This window comes from Lutra lutra, chromosome 4 (assembly GCF_902655055.1).
Source record: "Lutra lutra chromosome 4, mLutLut1.2, whole genome shotgun sequence".
Taxonomy (NCBI): domain Eukaryota; kingdom Metazoa; phylum Chordata; class Mammalia; order Carnivora; family Mustelidae; genus Lutra; species Lutra lutra.
In genome coordinates, this window is record NC_062281.1 from 46677800 (window position 1) to 46698850 (window position 21051).

At 36.4% G+C, this 21051-nt stretch overlaps 1 protein-coding gene across 3 annotated transcripts in view; it reads left to right on the forward strand.

Annotated features, from left to right (window-relative positions):
* The first annotated feature begins 600 nt into the window (after window positions 1-600).
* The window catches only part of NBN (nibrin), a 50401-nt gene continuing 29950 nt past the window's right edge, over window positions 601-21051 (forward strand). The window contains exons 1-7 of one of the 3 annotated variants that reach the window (XM_047726611.1): window positions 601-756; window positions 2761-2891; window positions 4257-4405; window positions 4851-5010; window positions 7347-7450; window positions 17761-17878; window positions 18871-19064. In XM_047726611.1, coding sequence (XP_047582567.1) covers window positions 720-756; window positions 2761-2891; window positions 4257-4405; window positions 4851-5010; window positions 7347-7450; window positions 17761-17878; window positions 18871-19064 — 893 coding nt within the window. In that variant the 5' untranslated portion in view covers window positions 601-719. Of the gene's footprint in view, window positions 757-2760; window positions 2892-4256; window positions 4406-4850; window positions 5011-5631; window positions 5683-7346; window positions 7451-17760; window positions 17879-18870; window positions 19065-21051 lie in introns of those variants that run through there. The other 2 variants (XM_047726612.1, XM_047726613.1) reach the window with 2 other exon arrangements.

Consider the following 21051-nt stretch of genomic DNA (forward strand, 5'->3'; position numbering starts at 1 on the left):
GGACTCTGAAACACAGTAATGAGAATATATGGTAATAGCTTCTCCTACACCAACCCCACCTCCAAATCTTCCCCAAAGGGACCTATGGCCATCCCCTTGGAAAACCATACACTTTAGAAAAGAGAATGCCTAAACATTTTTAATATTGTTGGACACAGTCATTACTGATACCTAGGAACTCTGAGTATTATTATGATCCCCAAGTAGGGTAGAGGTATAAGGGAGCCAAATGATGAATGAAGATTGACTTGTACAATCTTTATCTTCATCCTGTCACCACCAGTAGGGTGCATACAAAGGAGTAACTGCAATTTTTTTAGAAATCACAAATGCATGGAATTACAAACTTGGCTAGTATGTTAATGTCTTTAATTAGAAAATCTTACGTTGCTTTGTAGCTGATTTTAAAAATTATTTCTATTCACGACCAGAAAACGTAATTCAAAGTATGTATATTCATTGAACACCTTTCAATGGGATCCACACTTCATAACCCAATACATTTCAATACAGATCGCACTGTTCCTCTCCTTAACCACCAGGTGGCGACGAGGAGCCCACGTCTCACTCCTGCTTATCCCTCCTCTTCCTAGGCGGCCCAGCTCCCGGGAGCGCGCACGTTCCGGAGTCCACGCCGCTTGAGGCAGCTGCGGCCGCGCACGTCGCTCAGCCGCGGTTACGCCTCCGCGAGTTGGCCGAGAGTCGGGGGACCCAGGCCCATGTGGAAGCTGCTCCCCGTCGCGGGCCCGGCCCGAGGTAAGGGCGGAGGGGAGAGGCCCCGGCACCGTGTTCCAGGGAGCAGCTGCGTTGGGCAGGGGTCTAAGGAGTGATGCTTCCGGTCGGTTCCCGTTCCTCTCTCCACCTTCCGGCGCTGCCGTCGTCCCCGCCCCGGGAGGCGGCGGGAAGGGGATGCGCGCACCGTACGACTGCGGTGGGGACCGCGCTGTCTTCCCGGGCAGCGCCCGGCCGGTCCTTGGCGGTGGCATCCCTTACCCAGCCTACCGCCAGGTTCTCGGTAGTTGGGACCAGCTCCTCTGGCCGCTTTGACCCGGCTTACAGGCCGCGCGGAATTGAGTCTTGGCCGGCCACCTGCTCTCTCCTTTAGCGTTTTAAGCTTTTGGCCAAACACCTAGAATAAGTTATCCCAGGCTAGGCGCACGATGGCAGCAGATGACTTTGTTTTGAGCACATTGTTTACTTTTGTGAAAAGCCACATTGATGAATTGGGTAAATGGCAGCCACAGGAGAGGCGTGATTTCAGTTTTGTTTTAGAGCCTTTTTTTGGTCATCCGAACAACTGAAAAAGTAGGGTTTTGTTGTTTTGTTGTTGTTTCTGTTCTGCACTTTTCAGCAGCGGCAGATGGTTATCTCCTGTTAATTGGTTGCCTGGTCAAAGTCCTTTTTAGTTGATAAGCAGATGGTAGCGTACGATTAGGTCCTGCCCCCAGGAAGTTTATTCTGATAGGCAAAAGAGCTAAATTTACAAACGGCGCGTGAAGTTAGGAAAATAAATAGTAAGAAGACTAAAGATCAAGGCATCCCTATGGACTTGGAGCAGTGCTGAGGTAGAACAGAAGCTGTTGCTGGGAAGCAGGACTTAGTTCCTTTCCAGGAGCAGTTGTCTGTGGCTGGCTCTGGGTTCCTACAGAGAGAGAGGCAGTAACAGTAGAAAAATGCATCCATCATCAGTGGCCAGCATTTTTTACTTCTAGGAGATTGTGACCTCTTTTCAGAATCTAACAGACATTATGGGCCCACTCCTCTAGGAAAAAATATAAGTAAACCAAGGCACCATGTTTTTTCTTCAAAACAGCCCACTCTAGGCTAAGAGTTTTTGAATAACAAAATATCCGAACGTGGCTTGGCTTTCTACTTCTCTAGTTTATCTGCCCTAGTTACCCTACCACTCGGAAGATGGAGTCCCAGGCTCCCATACTAAACTGCTAGTCTCCAAGAAATGTGCTATTACCTAACAATTTGTGATTTTCAACATTTTTTTTTAGAAACTAAACATGTACTTGAAATGGTACCTTTAACAAAAAAAAACCAGAATTCCCCAAAATGCACACTTAAATCAGGTCTGAACGTTTCTTGCATTGACCTATGTTGTTTACTCTGGATTCAGTACCATATGTTTTAGTTACTGTAGCATTAGGGCATAGTTTACCATCTGGTAGGGAAAGTTCTTGTAAGTTTTAAATTTTTCTTTACAGTTTTTTAAAATTATATTTTTCCCAATGGATCCTTGAATCAGATTCCAAACATAGTATTGTGATTTGTTTGGTAATGTATATTTATGTATGTTGATCTGGGCAAGACTTTTTAAGTTTTATTTATTTGAAAGAGGGTGAGAGCGTGTGTGAGAGCCAGCGGACACATGCGTAGGAGGTGGAGGCCGGGGAGGGGAGAGAATTCGAAGGACCCTGCACTGAGCACGGAGCCCAGTATGGGGTTCAGTCTCATGACCCTGAGATCCTGATCTGAGCTGAAACCAAAGGTCAGAGGCTTAACGGACTGAGCCAGTTACTGCCAACACTTTTCAGTACTGTTTTCTCTTTAGAAAATGCTAGAGCTTTCCATCTAATCTTTTGCATTTTTCAGTGAGGCTTTATAGAAATTACGAGTTTTGATTTATCTGAAGTTGATTATTAAAGTTTAAAAGCAAAATAAAAATATTTTATGTAAATATTTGCTGTACCTATGTACAGCAAATATGTGTGTTTATACATTTACTTTTTTTTTTTTTTTTTTAATTCTTAGAACCATTCAGACTTTTGACTGGTGTTGAATACGTTGTTGGAAGGAAAAACTGTGGCATTCTAATTGAAGGTGATCAGTCAATCAGTCGAAATCATGCTGTGTTAACTGCTAACTTTTCTGTAACCAACCAGGTATGTCACTAATTTTATTTCACTAGTTTAAAGTGAGGGGGTTGAAATTACAAGGTTACTTTGGTGTGTATGAGGGAGTTTGTAGGATTTTTAATTCCATAAAGATGTTAGTTTTTTTATGTTAAAATTAAATACTAATTTTGGTGGTTGTAACAGTGGTGTTTGTTTTGATATTTGAAGTTTCTGTTCCAGTGTCTTATTCTTTTGTAGTGATTTAGAAACTCAAAGGAAGTAGAATACATTTATACTTACTGAATGAACATTAAGTGCTTACTCTGTATCCATCATTGTGCCAACCCTGGCAATAGAGCAGTGAACAGACCCAAGTCCCATTCCTGCTTTAAAGAGTTCTTTTTTTTTTTTTTTTTTTAAAGATTTTATTTATTTATTTGACAGACAGATCACAAGTAGGCAGAGAGGCAGGCAGAGAGAAAGGAAGGGAAGCAGGCTCCCCGCTGAGCAGAGAGCCCGATGTGGGGCTCGATCCCAGGACCCTGGGATCATGACCTGAGCTGAAGGCAGCGGCTTTAACCCACTGAGCCACCCAGGCGCCCCCTGCTTTAAAGAGTTCTTATAGCCATGTGAACACAGGTATTTCCCATGTACTGTAGGTTTTCACAGTGGGAATTGGTTCGTTTTAGTAGGAAAAACACCTGTTGCTTATGTCTCACAGTTCTTTGAATGGCTTTGAGTTTGTTTTGGTTGGTTAGTTGTTTTAATCACAACAGTGGGTGGTAAAAATACTAGTGTATATAAATGGCTGTGCTCTTGATAATACTGGTGATAATAAAAGCCATTATTTTGAGCAAAGACTGCATACCAACAAATGCGGGATCTGTTCAGTAATATTTAGCTTTGGTGTCTGTATTCTTTTAGGTATAAGAGAAGACTATTATTGAAATTCCTAAAGGAAAAATAAAATTATTACTTTAAGTCAGACATTCTAGCCTTTTCTCATTGGACTTTTTTTTTTTTTAACTGTGTTATTTAGTTAATAAAAAAAAAAACAAAAAACCCTAGGGATGAAGCTGTCATGCATGAAACAGACCACACAAAAGCAAAGAAATTCTCAAATGTGTGAAATTAAGGGGTTAGAAAACTCTGCACTGACTTACAAAAATAAAGAAAATGCATGTTCTAAGAGGAGTGATGCTGGAATTCAGACATTTGCCATTAATTTCAAGTTCTGTGCCTGCAACTGAAACAGTAACTGTTGCCTTCTATGTTGGGAGGTTGGCCATCTATTCAGTTACCTATTCAAAAAGTTATCCGCTTTTTGTTTTGAAACCTTTCCCCCCTGGGAATTGTATTTACTGAGTGGTAAAAGACTTTAATTGTATTGATTTTTTTGTTCATTTGCTTCAGAGTCAAACTGGTGAGACTCCTCTATTGACAATAAAAGATAATTCTAAGTATGGCACCTTTGTTAATGAGGAAAAAATGCAGAATGGCCTTTCCCAAGGTTTGAAGACAGGGGATAGAGTTACTTTTGGAGTGTTTGAAAGTAAATTCAGGTAAGATTTTTTTTAATTGGTATTAAAAATGGATGGCTTTGTTTTGCACTGATCAAATTTTAAAGGACATGATATTTATGGATAATGAATTTAAAACCATTTAATTTGGTTCCTGCTTATTACATTAGTGCACTTTGCATCGCATGTGGTTAGTGCATTTTTTCAGTCAGTGCCAAGAGTAGTTAAGAGTTGGAATGGTCTCAGAGATCCTTGTTGGGAGCTACATTTGTTTGATTCCACATAAGTTAAAGTATAATGTTAACTTAGATCATTGTTTTTTCTTAAGTGCAACTCAAGACTTAGGAAGTGATAATTTCATAAATTAGAAAGTTAAAAAATACATAAAAATTAAAATGGTAGCATGTGATGTGAGCTTAAAGTACTATAAGTTGCCATCTCTGGAGCTATGATAATATAACTTTATGTAACTTATTCTCATTTGCAGAGTAGAATATGAGCCTTTGGTTGCATGCTCTTCTTGTTTAGATGTTTCTGGGAAAACTGCTTTAAATCAAGCTATATTGCAACTTGGAGGACTTACTGTAAACAATTGGACAGAAGAATGTACTCATCTTGTCATGTTATCAGTCAAAGTTACCATTAAAGTAGGTTGAATGCCATGATATTATATTAAAATAAGTTCTGTGAATTTAAGCTTACTCACCAACTATACACAAGACATTTTTAAAGCCATTTATTTTAAAACTATCAGAACTGTTAGTTGTGGGTTTATATAGTGTCAGTCCGTGCCTTCATGTACCATTTAGGCTATAATGTTTAAGATAACCTGTTTATTATTTGAGACAAGCAAAAGCATATAAAATTATATTTAGCATTTAAAAAATTTAGCATTTTAAAAATGATTTATGTTATATTTTCACCAATAAGTTTATTACAATGTGTAGTTGGTATATCTCTAGTCTAAAAGTTAGCTTTTAGAGACTGGAAGTCCACTGCCAGTCTCCAGAGTTAGCATCTCTAGTCCCTTCTGTCAGGTTGTCTCTCTCCAGCTCAACTCATGGTCTCATCCTCTCTTTACTAAGTTTTTATTTGGTATAATGCCCTTAAAAGACTTTTAAGTTTATAGTTTATTATTACCGTACTGTATCTTCACCATCTAGAGATATGTAGATATGTACCATTAGAGGATGCCAACTCTCATTAAAACAGTGATATATTTTGGTATGTTTTCAGATTTTACGTCTTCATCAGATTTGGTTATATCCAAAGCTAATTGAAGAATGACATTGGGAGGTGATTCGTCTCCTTTTAAACAGGTTGACTCTAGATATGTGAGATTGTTTTAGGTTAATATCTATAGTAAAAAGCAACAAATATTTAGATTCCCTTATTAGATGGTACAAAAATCTTTTAATACATAATTAGAATATGTATATTACAGCTGAACAAGTGTCAGAGAGAAAGACTTGCTGCTCAATTGAACCTCAAGTTAAACTTGTATGTTGGTGGGGTTATCACTGATCAAGGATCGTTCGCAAGCTTATGAAGGTTATAAATTCAGCAGAGTGATTGGCCTCCTGAGTACTAATTTATGCTAATAAATCAAAACTTCCATTTATTAGTTTATAGTAGGGATGCAACCTCATAGTGACTATGTATTTATGTCTAGACTTCAACACAATCCCCTTAAAGGTACTAAGGTACCTGAGAAGTGAAATTTAGATAATCATCCACTTGCTTGGTGGTTATGAAATAAGAGCAAAGGCAGTTAAACGGTCTTGAGAGATACTTTACTGAGTCCATGACAGACTTGGAGCTAGCATCCATTCACCAAAGTACACACTATTCCAGCAACTGAGATACTAACAGCACTGGTATTTGAATGTCACTGTATATACACCAGCAACGAACGTGCAGAGTAATCCTTTTTCAGTATTTTTGATCAGCCATGTGCCAAAAAAGAAAACCTACTTACTATATTATTTGTTTCGGTAAATTTTCCAAAAGTACAGGTTACCTTATATTTTTAAAATCATTAAATGTTAGAACCAAAGGAAGCTTACGGAACATTCAGTTAAATTTTTATTTTCTGAAGAGGAAACTGAGGCATGGAGGACTTAAATCCTTTGCCCAGAATCACATGTATTGGAGCCTGCCCTCTGCCAGAGGCCAGTTATTTCACTCAACATTTGCGGTTGTTGTATTCAGATTCCAGTTTTGAGAGACACCCTACATTGCTTGCTCATATTTAAGTAATACCCTATGTTATCGGAAGCATACTTAGAAATTCTTCAGTTGGATTATTTCCTAAAATTATGCTGAATCCTTATTTTCATCTCCAGTGGTGGTGGTTTCTAATCTTTTTCAGATTTTGTGGTACCTTTTTATTTGATGTTTATAGCTTAGTTCACTTGCTAGTTGAAGTTTCTCCACCCTTATCTAACCCCAATCTCCATGTATTTATTTTGAGCTTTTATGCCACCCCAAACAGTTATTCCTTTATTTACTTTCTTGAAAATACTTTATTCCATAGTTACAATCTGTTCAAAGGGCATTTAGGCAGAAAAGATCTTATAGCTCATGTGTATCTCTTGATCTTGTCTTCTCTAGGGTAGTTGTTACATTTTCTTAATTCTCAGGTCTACTTTTTAACATTGTAAGAACTTTTAAATTGGAATACATTTTAAAATTCACTTATTTTATGTTACATTGTTCTGCCCTCCCTAAAGCTATTATTAAATTAATATTGTAATATGTGGCTCCTTAAAATTAAGTGATGATACAGAGATTTGTATACCAAAATTAAACAGTGACCAAATACTTTAGTTTTGTAGATTGTGGCTCCTTTATAAATTTAGAGAAGTGAAAGGAAAAACCTAATAAACAGAACAGCCCCTTCGTAGTCTCTAACCTAAAACTTTCCTTTAAAGAAAAGCTAGCGCGTGATTATTTGTGTTCACATGTGTTTTCTTCTTTCCAGACAATATGTGCACTCATTTGTGGACGTCCGATTGTAAAGCCAGAATATTTTGCTGAATTTCTTAAAGCGGTTAAGTCCAATAAACAGCCTCCACAAATTGAAAGGTATATCCTGTATTTTTTTTAACCTATACCAGTTTATTAAAGGATACGATAAAGGATGCTCACCAACAGCCTGATGGAGAGATACATAAGGCAAGGTATGGGGAAGGGGCATGGAGCTTCATGCTCACTCCAGGCACACCCCTCTCCCCGCACCTCCATGTGTTCACCAACCCGGAAGTTCTGCATCGTGTATTTTAGATAAAATACGACATGCAGAATGCAATAACACTAATTTTATTTAGGTTGATTTCCTCTTTAATGACTGTTTCAGGATGTAGTGTTCAGTTTAACGAAATTTTTTTGTTGTTGTTAGTATGTAAAAGGGTTTGTTGGTGTTCCTTATCTCAGTGAAATGTTACATATGTGCCAATATATTTTTTTTTAAAGATTTTATTTATTTATTAGCACAAAATGGGGGTTAGAAGAAGAGGGAGAAGCAGACTCCCTACTGAATGGGGAGTCTGACGAGGAGCTTGATCCCAGGACCACGAGATCATTACCTGAGCTGAAGGCAGATGCTTAACCAACTGAGCCACCCAGTGCCCCCATTTGTGCCAATATTTATACAAAAAAAAGGACAGCAAATGGCACAGAGGTATAATCAAAAGGCCACATGTTCCAATGCCATGCATCATACAGGCAGGACCCCTGAAATTGTTGGTCCTGCAATTGGTGCAGCAACACTGTTCTGCAGTCATGTAGTCCTGGGTCAGAATATTAACAGCACTGTGGCTTTGGGAATGGAGCTTACTTCTTTTGAGCATCAGTTACCTCCTTTGAAAAATGAGACTAATACCTGTCCTATATTTAAGTATTTAATAGTATTAGTTATTTTAAGTAATAGAGTATACAAAGTCTGAGCATTTTGCCTGGCACTATAGTAGGTGCTTATTATAAAAGAAGTGCTGCTGATTGCAGTAAGTATGGAATAAGATTCACAATAGCTTTATGATGATGGTGATGATGATTTTAGATACTTCACTAAATTTGTGAACCACCAGACTAAGGGATCCATCTACTGTATAGTATTTGTGATGCTTTGAAGTAATATGAGCTATGGTTGAAGAGGAATATGTTTGGATTTTTATTTTTGGATTGCATGGTTAAATTGCTGGTGACTATAAAATGGTGGGTGTTTTTAGTCAACTTTGCACAAGAACATGCTTGCCTAAAATATGTTAATAGATTATAGTCTATATGGCCTAATAGGTAGATTGTGTATTTATAAGCTCATCTTAAGGTCTGTAGGACAACTTTGAATATTTGAGGCTTTAAAAATCTTGAATGTCATGCAAGTTAAGAATTCTGTTAGTAGTTCAAATTATCATTAGCTGTTATAAACTGTCTTGCCCATTGCTGGGTTTTTTTTCGGGGGGGGGAGGGTACTATTTATGCCTAATATGTGTCTGTTTTTAAAAGTAACTGAAAGTCAGATTTTTCTTCTTTTTATTTTTTTCATTTGGGAGGTTTCTTATATTTTATATTCAGGCTAATGTATAATGTAGTATTTTGAGACTCTGGAAAGAGGTCCTCAGATTTTTAAAATAGATGATTGTAAACTTAATTTTGAGTGCTAGACTCCTGTGAGAACATTAAAACACTAGTCTTTCCTCCAGAAACTTAACTTTCATGCTACCAACTTGCATAGTATTTCAGGAGAAGCACATCTTTCTCTGAAGCCTATTCATGATCCTCCCTATGGAAGCCAATAAATACCATAAATAATGATCCTTGCTACAGAAAATAAATGATTATTAATCCTACATTACTTGGAAGTGGAGGGTCTGATAGGTTTCTACTAATGATGATAATGTGTTTTATGGTCTTGAAAGTTTTCGAATTAGTCAATGATTTCCATTTACTGTTTAGAGTCCCCGGTATGTGTAACCAGGATCTGTTTTTGACTTTAGGTTCAACATAATTTTTTCTAGCTTCAATTTATGACTGTATTAACTTAGATGACTGTATTAAAACATCTTTGCTGTAAGATTAATAACCTCTCATTCAGTCTTAACCATGAAAAGCATTTACATTAGCCTGTGTTTGATAATGGCAACTGATGATCGATCACATTTTATATTACATTGAAAAATTAGTTTTTGCCTTCGTCTTACTGGGACCCATTTTAATATCCATGTTGAAGTCTTTTTTTGACTATGTACTCAACTATGAAATAGAAAAAGGATTTGATTTAAATATTAAATAGTAGGATGGGTTACAAAAGGTTTATGAAAAAATGTGATGGCTCTGTAATAAAATGTAACAGTCTCTTCTTCTAGTTCTGAAAAGCATTATCACTGTATTTGAAATCAAAGGGATATTTTTAACCTAACAAAAAGTCTAGTTCTATTTAGTACAGTTGTGTCATCATCTCTTGCACTATTAGCAAGAGACAGGGTAAGACAGAGTTTAAGCTTTATGTACCTGACATGATTTGTGATATCTCATTTGTCTAAACTGTCATCAAAATACCAATGTAGATGAAGTCATTTTTAGAAGATGTCATTCAAAATATTTATTTTGATAATCAGTACTTTATTAAAGGAAGCTCATTAAAATATTGTATATTTTCTGAACGTAAAGAAATGATTCCTTAAAAAAGAGAAGGAGTGGGCGCCTGGGTGGCTCAGTGGGTTAAGCCGCTGCCTTCGGCTCAGGTCATGATCTCAGGGTCCTGGGATCGAGGCCCGCATCGGGCTCTCTGCTCAGCAGGGAGCCTGCTTCCCTCTCTCTCTGCCTGCCTCTCCATCTACTTGTGATCTCTCTCTGTCAAATAAATAAATAAAATCTTAAAAAAAAAAAAAAAAGAGAAGGAGTTACTTTTGTTTGAATTTTTACAGTTTCATACTGTGGAGTGCTCTCTCAATTACTGTATTTCAAATAACAGGCATTGTTTTCAGGAAAACACTGTTGGGAGAAAGTTAATCTTTGCATTCATGTAATACAACTTGTCAAATGTGCCAAAAGTGCAAGGCCCTGATTGCCCAATATACCCAGGCCATTTCTTACCGTTTGCAGTGAGAAGCCTTAAGGGAAGAGGTAGTGTCCCTTTTGGGACAGAGAACAGGCCTGCTTATAATTTGCTGTGAAACTCATGGATTCTGAAGTTCATTGTTCCTCTCTCCTGTAATACAACCTATTGTATGTGCCTTTTATATCATCCCCACAGGACTTGGTCAGGGAGGAGATCTACCATAGATATGCTGAGGCTTCCTGCTCACATTGTCTCTGATCCAGGAGTCTTGTGTCTTCTGCCCACATCCACAAAATAACAGGCTAACTAACTGGCTTTTAGTCAAATATCAGACCCAAGAGACACATTAGTCTTAAACAGTCTTAGTTTATGGAGTTGAGTGTATATAATCAATCAAAATTCAAGGCAAAGAAATCTAACATGTAGCACAAATTTTTTCCTGACAATATAACCTTATATTTTTACAAGTTTGAATGTCACTGTAATTTGGGCCTTTCAGAGATCACCAAAAGGAAGCGGTATAATAAGTTCTTGTACAAATTATGAACATGGGGCTATAGGACTGACTAATGAAATAAACAGCTGTCCAGATGTTGGGCAAATGAATGTTGTGGCTTGAAATACAGTTTCCATGACCAAAATTTACATAAATTGAGAAAAATTCTGTATTTGAGAAATTTGGGGACAGAAATTAAGATGATGTACTTTGAATTAGATGAAATTTATGGACAGATATTAAGATGTTCTTTGGATTAAATGAAATTTATTGAAGATGATTTAAGGAATTTAAAAGCCATAATGTACATAGGAAAAAGTCAGTATTTCTAGATTAATATTTTCTAGAATTTGTGAATTATATGTAATAGTTACTAGATAATAAGACATTATTTGTAGCTCTCAAAGTTTCTATATAAATTACAGAAATTATTTAGGCCGTGTGCCTCTAACCTTGGTCTCTGCCACGTTAATTTACTCTTTTCCAAATTTTTTTTACTAACTGTCAAATCACTGGAGCCTCAGAAATGCTTTCTGAGATTTCTGAGCATCTAGAACATACTGCTTTAGAAATACTGATTTTTAATGATGTTTTCCTCACATTTATTATTAGTTTCTTTTCTTGTTCTCATCGTTACATTAGTAAAGAGAAGAAGGCTTGTCTAGGTATATAAAGTTCAGAGCTTAGTGTATTTGCTGTATTATCAATAATTTTATGTATTATATATATGCATATATGTATATACATACATACATGTGTGTATTATGTATGTACATATACACATGTGTACTTGACCCCAATGTTTGGTTAGATTCTTCACAATATAGTGATGTATTTTTTTGCAAGATCAGTCTTACTGAGTGGCTCGAATTTACCACTGTTTTTTTTTTTTTTAAAGATTTTATTCATTTATTTGACAGACAGAGATCACAAGTAGGCAGAGAGAGAGAGAGAGAGGAAGAGAAGCAGGCCTCCTGCTGAGCAGAGAGCCCGATGTGGGGCTCGATCCCAGGACCCTGGGATCATGACCTGAGCTGAAGGCAGAGGCTTTAACCCACTGAGCCACCCAGGCGCCCCTTTACCACTGTTTTTAAAAGAAAATCAAGGGGCGCCTGGGTGGCTCAGTGGGCTAAGCCTCTGCTTTTGGCTCAGGTCATGATCTCAGGGTCCTGGGATCAAGCCCCGCATTGGGCTCTCTGCTCAGCAGGGAGCCTGCTTACCCCCACCTCTGTCTGCCTGCTTCTCTGCCTACTTGTGATCTCTGTCAAATAAAATCTTTAGAAAAAAGAAAGAAAACAAAAACATATTTTTTTAGTCCCAGAATTTTAGTGCTCAAATCTACATATAGGGGCAGGTAAGGGATGTTTACATTTTTTTGGTCTACTTTTAATTTATATTTTGTACTATCAGTTTACTACCAAATATTTCTTAATGCCTATCGTGAATTAGGCAATATAGACCTGAGGATATAGTGATGAGCCAAAAAGCATTGCAGTTTCTGCCCTCATGGCACTTGGTAGAAGAGCCAAATACTAAAAATGACACACATTGAAGTTAGAACTCTGATAGTGCCATCAAGAAAAACTAAAGGTATATGATGCTCCTATCTTTAGGAACGTGATTCAGGGTTTAACAAATGTTCAGTCTTCATTGAACTAAACTATAATTAACTATTTTCTGGGTATAGTAAACTATTAGTTGGGATAAAATTAAGAATGACAGTGTGATTAACAGTGGTGTAGGTAATTTAAAAATCATATTTCATTGTCATTGGAAGGCAGTAAACTCACATCTACTCAGCTCTATGTATGTGCTAAACATTTACACACCATTTTTACCTAGGACTGGCTCCATCATCTGATGTTACAGTACTATGTACACTAATTCGTGAACAAGCCATTTGTGTGTAAGTGAAGTGATAGTTGCCTTTCACACTGAAAGAAGTGTGAAATATGGGAGAATTCTTACTAAAAGGGAGAGGATAAAAGGCATTCAAAGAGATAGTAAAAATTATCTTTTTTTTTTTTTTAAGATTTTATTTATTTATTTGACAGAGATCACAAGTAGGCAGGGAGGCAGGCAGAGAGAGAGAGGAGGAAGCAGACTCCCTGCTGAACAGAGAGCCCGATGCGGGGCTCGATTCCAGGAACCTGGGATCATGACCTGAACTGAATGAAGGCAGAGGCTTTAACCCACTGAGCCATCCAGGCGCCCTGAATATTTACTAATTTTCTAGTACTAACTTTTCTTACTGTAGATATAACTTAAAGGGTTAAAATAGTTTTCACTATTTTCTGTGTCTTTAAAAGTAAATAAATAGAATTGTAAAGTCAGGTGTTTAGAAATCAGAATAATGCAGTAGGTTGCATTTCCCTCTGTTGGCTAGGTCAGCTGTTGCCTGCAGATAACTCATTTATTTGAGATTGCAGGTTCTAGGAATCACTGTCTTAGAATAAATGTACAGTATCCATTGTAGCAGGTTAAAACACATACATTTTGTGGTTTGATCAGTTATAAGAATTAAAAATTAATGTAGTTGTTTAATCATGACCTAGTTAACTTTGTGAAATACGTATGTTGCCAAGGAGAAATCTGAGGGGAAAAAATGTAAGGAAATTAGTTCTAAAATGTGGGAGAGTGATCCTCATGGCCTAAATATTTTTACCATATTAGCTGTTGCTCTCTGCAGATGGCTGAGTCTAGATTGTTTAGTGACTAATTGTCCAGGTTGTGTATTTTCCCTATCCTACATTGCTTCCTTATCATCACCATGATATGTTAGTAACTTTTTTAATTTAAGATTTTCTTTTTAGAGCCGTTTTAGGTTCATTTCAAAATTGAGAGGAAGGTACAGAGGCTCCCCAAGTACTTCCTGTTTCCACACATGTATTGCCTCCCTCAATAGGGGTACCTCCATCAAAGTAGCATGAGCCTGCATTGACGTCATAATCACCCAAATTCCGTAGTTTACATTAGGATTTACTCTTGGTATTGTACATTCTGTGGTTTTGGATAAATATGACATAGAGCAATCATTATAGTATCATACTGAGTATTTTCACTACCCTGAAAACCCTCTGTACCCTACCTATTCATTGTTGCCACTCCCCCAACTCCCAGCAACCAGTGAACTTCTGCCGTTTCCATAGTTTGCCTTTTCCAGAATGTCATATAGTTGGAATAATATAGTAGGTAGCCTTTTCGGAATGGCTTTTTTCACTTAGTAAAATGCATTTAAACTTTCTCCATGTCTTCATGGCTTGGTAGCTCATTTCTTTTTAGTGCTGAGTAATAATTGCAGTGTTTGAATATACTATGGTTTATCTGTTCACCTACTGAAGGGTATCTTGGTTACTTCCAAGTTATGGCAGTTAAGAATAAAGCTGCTATTCACATCTGTGCAGGTTTTAGTATGGACTTAATTTTTTCAGCTCTTTTGGATAAATACCAGGGAGTGCAGTTGCTGCATCATACAGTAAGAATGTGTTTAGTTTTGTGAGAAAGTACCAAATTGTTTTCCAAAGTGGCTTTACGATTTTGCATTCTCACCAGCAGTGAATGAAAGTTCCTGGCACTCCACATTCTCACAAGCGTTTGGTGTTATTTATGTTCTGGATTTTGGCCATTCTAATATATGTGTAATAGTGTCTCATTCTAATTTCCATTTTCCTGATAACATGATGTGTTGAGCATCTTGTGCTTATTTGTTATCAGTATATTTCTTTGGTCACATAGCTGTTAAGATTATGGTCCTTTCAAAAGAAAAATTCTTAAATTCAATTTAGTTAACATATAGTGTCTTATTAGTTTTAGGGTTAGAATTTAGTGACTCATCACTTGCATATAACACCCAGTGCTCATTACATCAAGTGCCCTCCTTAATGCCCATCACCCAATTTCCTTATCCCCTTAGGTACCCTCCTTTCTTCCAGCAACCCTTAGTTTGTTTCCTGTAGCTAAGAGTCTCTTATGGTTTGCCTTCCCCTCTGTTTTTCCTTCCCTTCCCCTATGTTCATCTATTTTATTTCTTAAATTCCATATATGAGTGAGATCCTATGGTATTTGTCTTTCTCTGACTGACTTAGGTCACTTAGCATAATACTCTCTAGTTCCATCCATGTTATTGCAAATGGCAAGATTTCATTCTTTTGGATGACTGAGTAATACTCCCATCGTGTATATGTGTGTGTGTGTGTGTGTGTGTGTGTGTGTATCACATCTTTATCCATTTATCTGTCAGTGGACATCTGGGCTCTTTTCATATTTTAGCTATTATGGACATTGCTACTGTAAACATTGGGGTGCCTGTGCCCCTTTGAATCATTTTGTTTGTGTCCTTTGGATAAGTACCCAGTAGTGCAGTTGTGGGTTGTGGGGTAGTTCTGTTTTTAACTTTTGAGAAACCTCCATGCTGTTTTCCAGAGTGACTGCGTCAATTTGTATTTCCACCAAGAGTATAAGAGGGTTCCCCTTTTTCTGCATCCTTGCCAATGTCTGGTGTTTCCTGAGTTGTTAATTTTAGCCATTCTGACTAGTGTGAGATGATGCTGTTTTTGTTTTGATTTGTGTTTTCCTGATGAGGAGTGATGTTGAGCATTTTTTCATGTGTCTGTTAGCCATTTGTATGTCTTCTTTGGAGAAATGTTTGTTCATGTCTACTGCCCATTTCTTTTTTTTTTTTTTTTAAGATTTTATTCATTTGACAGAGAGAGATCACAAGTAGGCAGAGAGAGAGAGAGAGAGAGAGAGAGAGAAAGGGAGGAAGCGGGCTCCCCGCTGAGCAGAGAGCCCAATGCGGGACTCGATCGCAGGACCCTGAGATCATGACCTGAGCCGAAGGCAGTGGGTTAACCCACTGAGCCACCCAGGCGCTCCCCATTTCTTGATTGGATTTTTTGTTTTTTGGGCTGTTGAGTTTGATACGTTCTTTATAGATTTTGGATGCTAGCCCTTTACCTGATAAGACATTTGCAAATATCTTCTTCCATTCCCTAGGTTGCCTTTTGATTTTGTTGTTTTCTTTGCTGTGCAAAAGCTTTTTATCCTGATGAAGTCCCAGTAGTTCATTTTTGCTTTTGTTTCCTTTGCCTCTGGAGACATGTCTAGCAAGAAGTTGCTATAAGATTTGTCCCATTTTTTAATCAGATTGTTTGTTTTCTTACTGTTGAATTTTGAGAGTTCTTTGTATATTTTGGGTAACAGACCTTTATCAGATGTGAGTTTTGCAAGTATTTTCTTGCACTTTCTTGTACATCTCATTTTATTGACGTCTCTCATGGAGCAGAAGTTCAAAAATTTTTTTAGAAGTTTTAAATTTTAGTGAGTCTAGCTTATAATTACTTCATTCATAGATCATGACTGGTGTATCTGAAAAGTCACTGCCATAACAAAGGTCATCTGGATTTTCTTCTATTATTTATGTTATCTTCTAGGAGTTTTATAGTTTAGCATTTTACTTTAGGTCTGTGATCCATTTTGAGTTAATTTTTGTGAACACTGTAAGGTCTGCATCTAGATTCTTTTTTTTTTTATGTGAAACATCCCAGTATCATCATCATTTGTTGAAAACACTATCTGAGCTCCATTGAACGGCCTTTGTTCCTTTGTTAAAGATCAGTTGACTAATTTATGTCAGTATATTTCTTGGCTCTCTATTCTCTTTTATTTTTTTCATAATACCAGACTCTCTTGATTGCTGTAGCTTTATGTTAAGTCTTGAATTTGGGTCATATTAGTACTCCAACTTTGTTCTTAATATTATGTTGGCTATTCTAGGTCTTTTGCTTCTATGTAAACTTCAGAATCCGTTTGTGAGTACCCACAAAATAACTTGCTGGGGATTTACTGGGGTTACATTTAATCTATAGATCAAGTTGGGAAGAACTGACATCTTGACAATACTGGATTTTCTTATCCATGAGCATTAGTAACTAGTAATTTTTACCTGAAGGTAGAGAGTTAAGCTGAAGGACTGATCAATTATAAATTGCTGTAGCAGAAGGTTTGATTATACAGAAAGTTGAAACTGAACTGATGTGAGGCTTAAGAATTACCTGCTGAAAAAAAAAAAAAAGAATTACCTGCTGATTTTAGTATTTTCTTTTCCCTCATTGTCATGGATGATTAAGATGTTCTTATCTTATAGCATTATGTTAAAGAGCTAAAAGTGTGCTTTTGGTGGGGGGTGTAGGAGGGAGAGAGAATCCTAAGCAGGCTGCATACCCAGTGTGTTGCTCCCACAACCTCAAGATGATGACCTGAGCTCAAATCAAGAGTCAGATGCTTAATGAACTGAGCCACCCAGGTGCCCCCAAAGATTGTGTTTTCTAATCTCACTTTGGAAATTTTATTTAAATGGACAAATATTTTAAGTTTTATAATTTCCTGAGCTTCTGTAAAGGGATCTCTAATAAAACACTTAAAATAGTAGTTCATAGAATTGGATGTGAACATTGTTAACACACGTTGGTTCCCGGGAAACACAAGATGCGAATAGAATTTGATCTTTGTGGACAGTGTCTCTTTCAACCTTTTGTAATTCACAAAACGTGTCCGAGTCTTGTATATTAAACTGTACTTTAGGATTGTCTACCCTTGGATTATATTTTTTTCAAAAATAAGGAACAGTTATGCTGTTCTGTTTGGCATCTGTCCCCTGTCACCATTTTGTCCCGGATAAAACCCTTACTTTAAAAAAATAATAGTTTAATGATGAATTAATGATATTATGAAAATTAAACCTTCCTGGTGTCTAGATAGCCACTCTGTTCAGTATTACAGTATACATAGAGAATAATATATATTTAAAATGTACTGTAAATTTTTTTTTTTTTTTTACAGCTTTTACCCACCTATTGATGAACCAGCTATTGGAAATAAAAACATTGATCTGTCAGGACGACAAGAAAGAAAGCAAATCTTCAAAGGGAAAACATTTGTATTTTTGAATGCCAAACAGGTAATCTTATGAGCTAAATTTTGCTGAAGAAAACATTATCAACTAGATAAATTATTACTGTTATCAATAATTTTTTTTTCTTTTGAAATTTTATATGGAAGTGTGAAATGAAACTGTCTAAGCAACAGAACTTGCCCGGTATTCATGTATAGGAGATTTTTTTTTTGACATATGTTAATTGGCCAATTAATTAAGTTTATATAAATATATAAGTGAGAGGGTAGGGATAGAAAACTAATTTAAGTCCTTACTTGGTCAGTTAGTAAATAGCTCTTGAATGTCTTCAGTGTGCTGAAATGGGGATTCAAAGAGTTTATGTTGTAGGTGGAAAATGTAAGCAAGCCTACAGAGTCCTGTGAATTAAGTATGATAAGGAAATGCAAAGAATGTAACAATTCCAAGGCTGCAGAGGTATCTGGTGAACTGGGGATTTTCTGAGTGGAAGCTGGGATTGTCTTCTCAAAAAGTAGAACCAATTCTATTTCAGTTCTACTTTTATTTTACTTCTCTAATATAAATGAATGGATAAAGATGTATATATACAATGGAATATTACTCAGCCATACAAAATAATGAAACTTGCCATTTGCAATGATGGGGATGGAGCTAGAGTATAATGCTAAGCTAAATAAGTCATTCAGAGAAAGACAAATACCACATGATTTCATTCATGTGTGGAATTTAAGAAACAAAACAAACTAGCAAATAGAAGAAAAAGAGAGGCAAACCAAGGAACAGATTCTTAACCATAGACAACAAACTGATGGTTATCAGAGGGGAGGAGGTGGGGGGATGGGTGAAATAGGTGATGGGGACTGTGATGTGTACTTGTGATGAGCACTGGGTGATATGGAAAGGTAGAATTACTATATTGTATACCTGAAACTAATATAACACTGTTAACTGCACTGGAATTAAAATAAATTTAAACAAATGTATTCAAGGAATTGAATGTGGCTAGTTGATTATATTTTTTCTGTTTCTATTTTTAGCATAAAAAGTTAAGTTCAGCAATTGTTTTTGGAGGAGGAAATGCCAGATTGATAACAGAAGAAAATGAAGAAAAAGATAGTTTCTTTTCAGCTCCTGGAATTTGTGTCGTTGATGTAGGAATAACAAGTTCACAGACTCTAATTCCTGACTCTCAGAAAAAATGGATTCACTCAATTATGGATCAGCTCCAGAGGTACAGAATTATCTTTATTAATAAAAAAAAATAAAGACCCTTTTATCTGTAACTTTTTTATTGTACTGAATTAACAGTGTAGAAGGATATACAAGAATTACATTTTATTGTGTAAAAACTGCTACTGAGATAATTTTTGTACATTTCATGGTCGTGCTTCTGCAGGATATTCTTTGGAGAATATTCTTAGGGTTAGAACCTCTGGGTCACAGGTTATGTGAATACTCAACCTCTGGAGTTTCAAACTTGTTTTCCGCTTTATACTTCCGCCCACAGTATGTAAGAGATCAAGTAGATATACATTGTTTTCCACACTTGGTATTGTTAGACTTTACAGTGTTTGCTAATTAAATGGATATATAATCATATCCTGTGATTTTTTGTTTCTGTTTTTGTCATCACCAGTGATGCTTAACATTTTTTCTGATATTTAATAGATGTCTGTTTTTCCTATTCTGAAATATCTGCTCATGTTTTTGTTTGTTTTTTAGATTTTGGTTTGTTTATTTGACAGAGATCACAAGTAGGCAGAGAGGCAGGCAGAGAGAGGGGGAAGCAGGCTCCCCACTGAGCAGAGAGCCCAGTGTGGGGCTTGATCCCAGGACCCTGAGATCATGACCCGAGCCCAAGGCAGAGGCTTAACCCGCTGAGTCACCCAGGCGCCCCTCTTGTCATGTTTTTTACCCAGTTTTCTAATTGTAGTTTTTTTATACAGATTTCCCTGTTTGCGTGTGTGTATATGTATGTGTTTTAGTTCTGTCCAGTTTTATCACTTGTTGGTACATATATCACCACCTTAGTCAAGATAAAGAACCGTTCCATCCCCACAAGGATCCGTCTTATTCTTTTATAACCATACTCACTTCCCTCCCTCCCGTCCCGTCTCTCACTCCATGTCCCCAAATCCTGGAAAACCACTAATTCATTCTCCATTTCTAAAATTTTGTCTTTTAAAAAAGTGTTATATAAATGAAATCATATTATATACACTTTAGGACTGGTTTTTCTCATTCAGCAAAGTTTTTTGGAGATCATCTAAGTTGTTTGTATCATTCATCCTTTTTAATTGATGAGTAGTATTGAGTATATATAGATGTGTATATACTAGTTTTTGAGTCATTCTTACATTTTTTCCAATTTTTGTTACAAATAAAACCTCTGTAAACATACATGTACAAGTTTCTTTGTGAATGTAAGTTTTCATTTCTTTGGAATAAATGCCCTAGAGTGCAGTTTTTGGATCATATGTTAATTATATATTTGTGTATTCTTTTTTATTTGTAGAAGTTCTTTCTATTTCTCAATATTAATCTTTTTTTCACTCGTATATGCTGCACAATTTTTACCATTTCATAATGTTTTACTGTGTGATACATGAAAGTTCTTAATATACTAAAAATTAACAACCTTTTCTTTCTTAGCACTTTTTGTATTTTAAAAAATCTCTATTCATAGATCAAAAGGATAGTCACCTAATTTTTTACTAATTTGTTGCTAGTGTTTTGATGCTTTCTTTTTGAAATTTGCTTTTAATCTATTTGGAATTGATTCTACTTTATACCAATGTCCCATACATACATAGGAATGTTTTTGGCTTTTCTCTGTTCCATTGGTCAATACGTCCTTATACCAACACCACATTTACCACATTGTCTTAATTACTGTGACTTCAAGTGAGTCCTCATATCTGGTATGGCAAATGTCGCTGGTCTTCTTTAGAAGCATCATTCTTGGCTCTCTATTTTTGCATATACATTTTAGAACATCTTTTCAAAGTTCCTGTTGGGATTTTTATTAGGAATTCCATTGAATTCACAAATCAATTTGGTGAGAATTAAACAATTTTTTATAATTTCCCTGTAAAGATCTTGAGTATCTTTTATTAGATTTATTCCAAGGTATTACATACTCTGTGGTAGATATTATGTATCTGGTAGGTAGAATATAAAGAGATAATATTAATCCCTTTAATCATATTTTCTAGTTG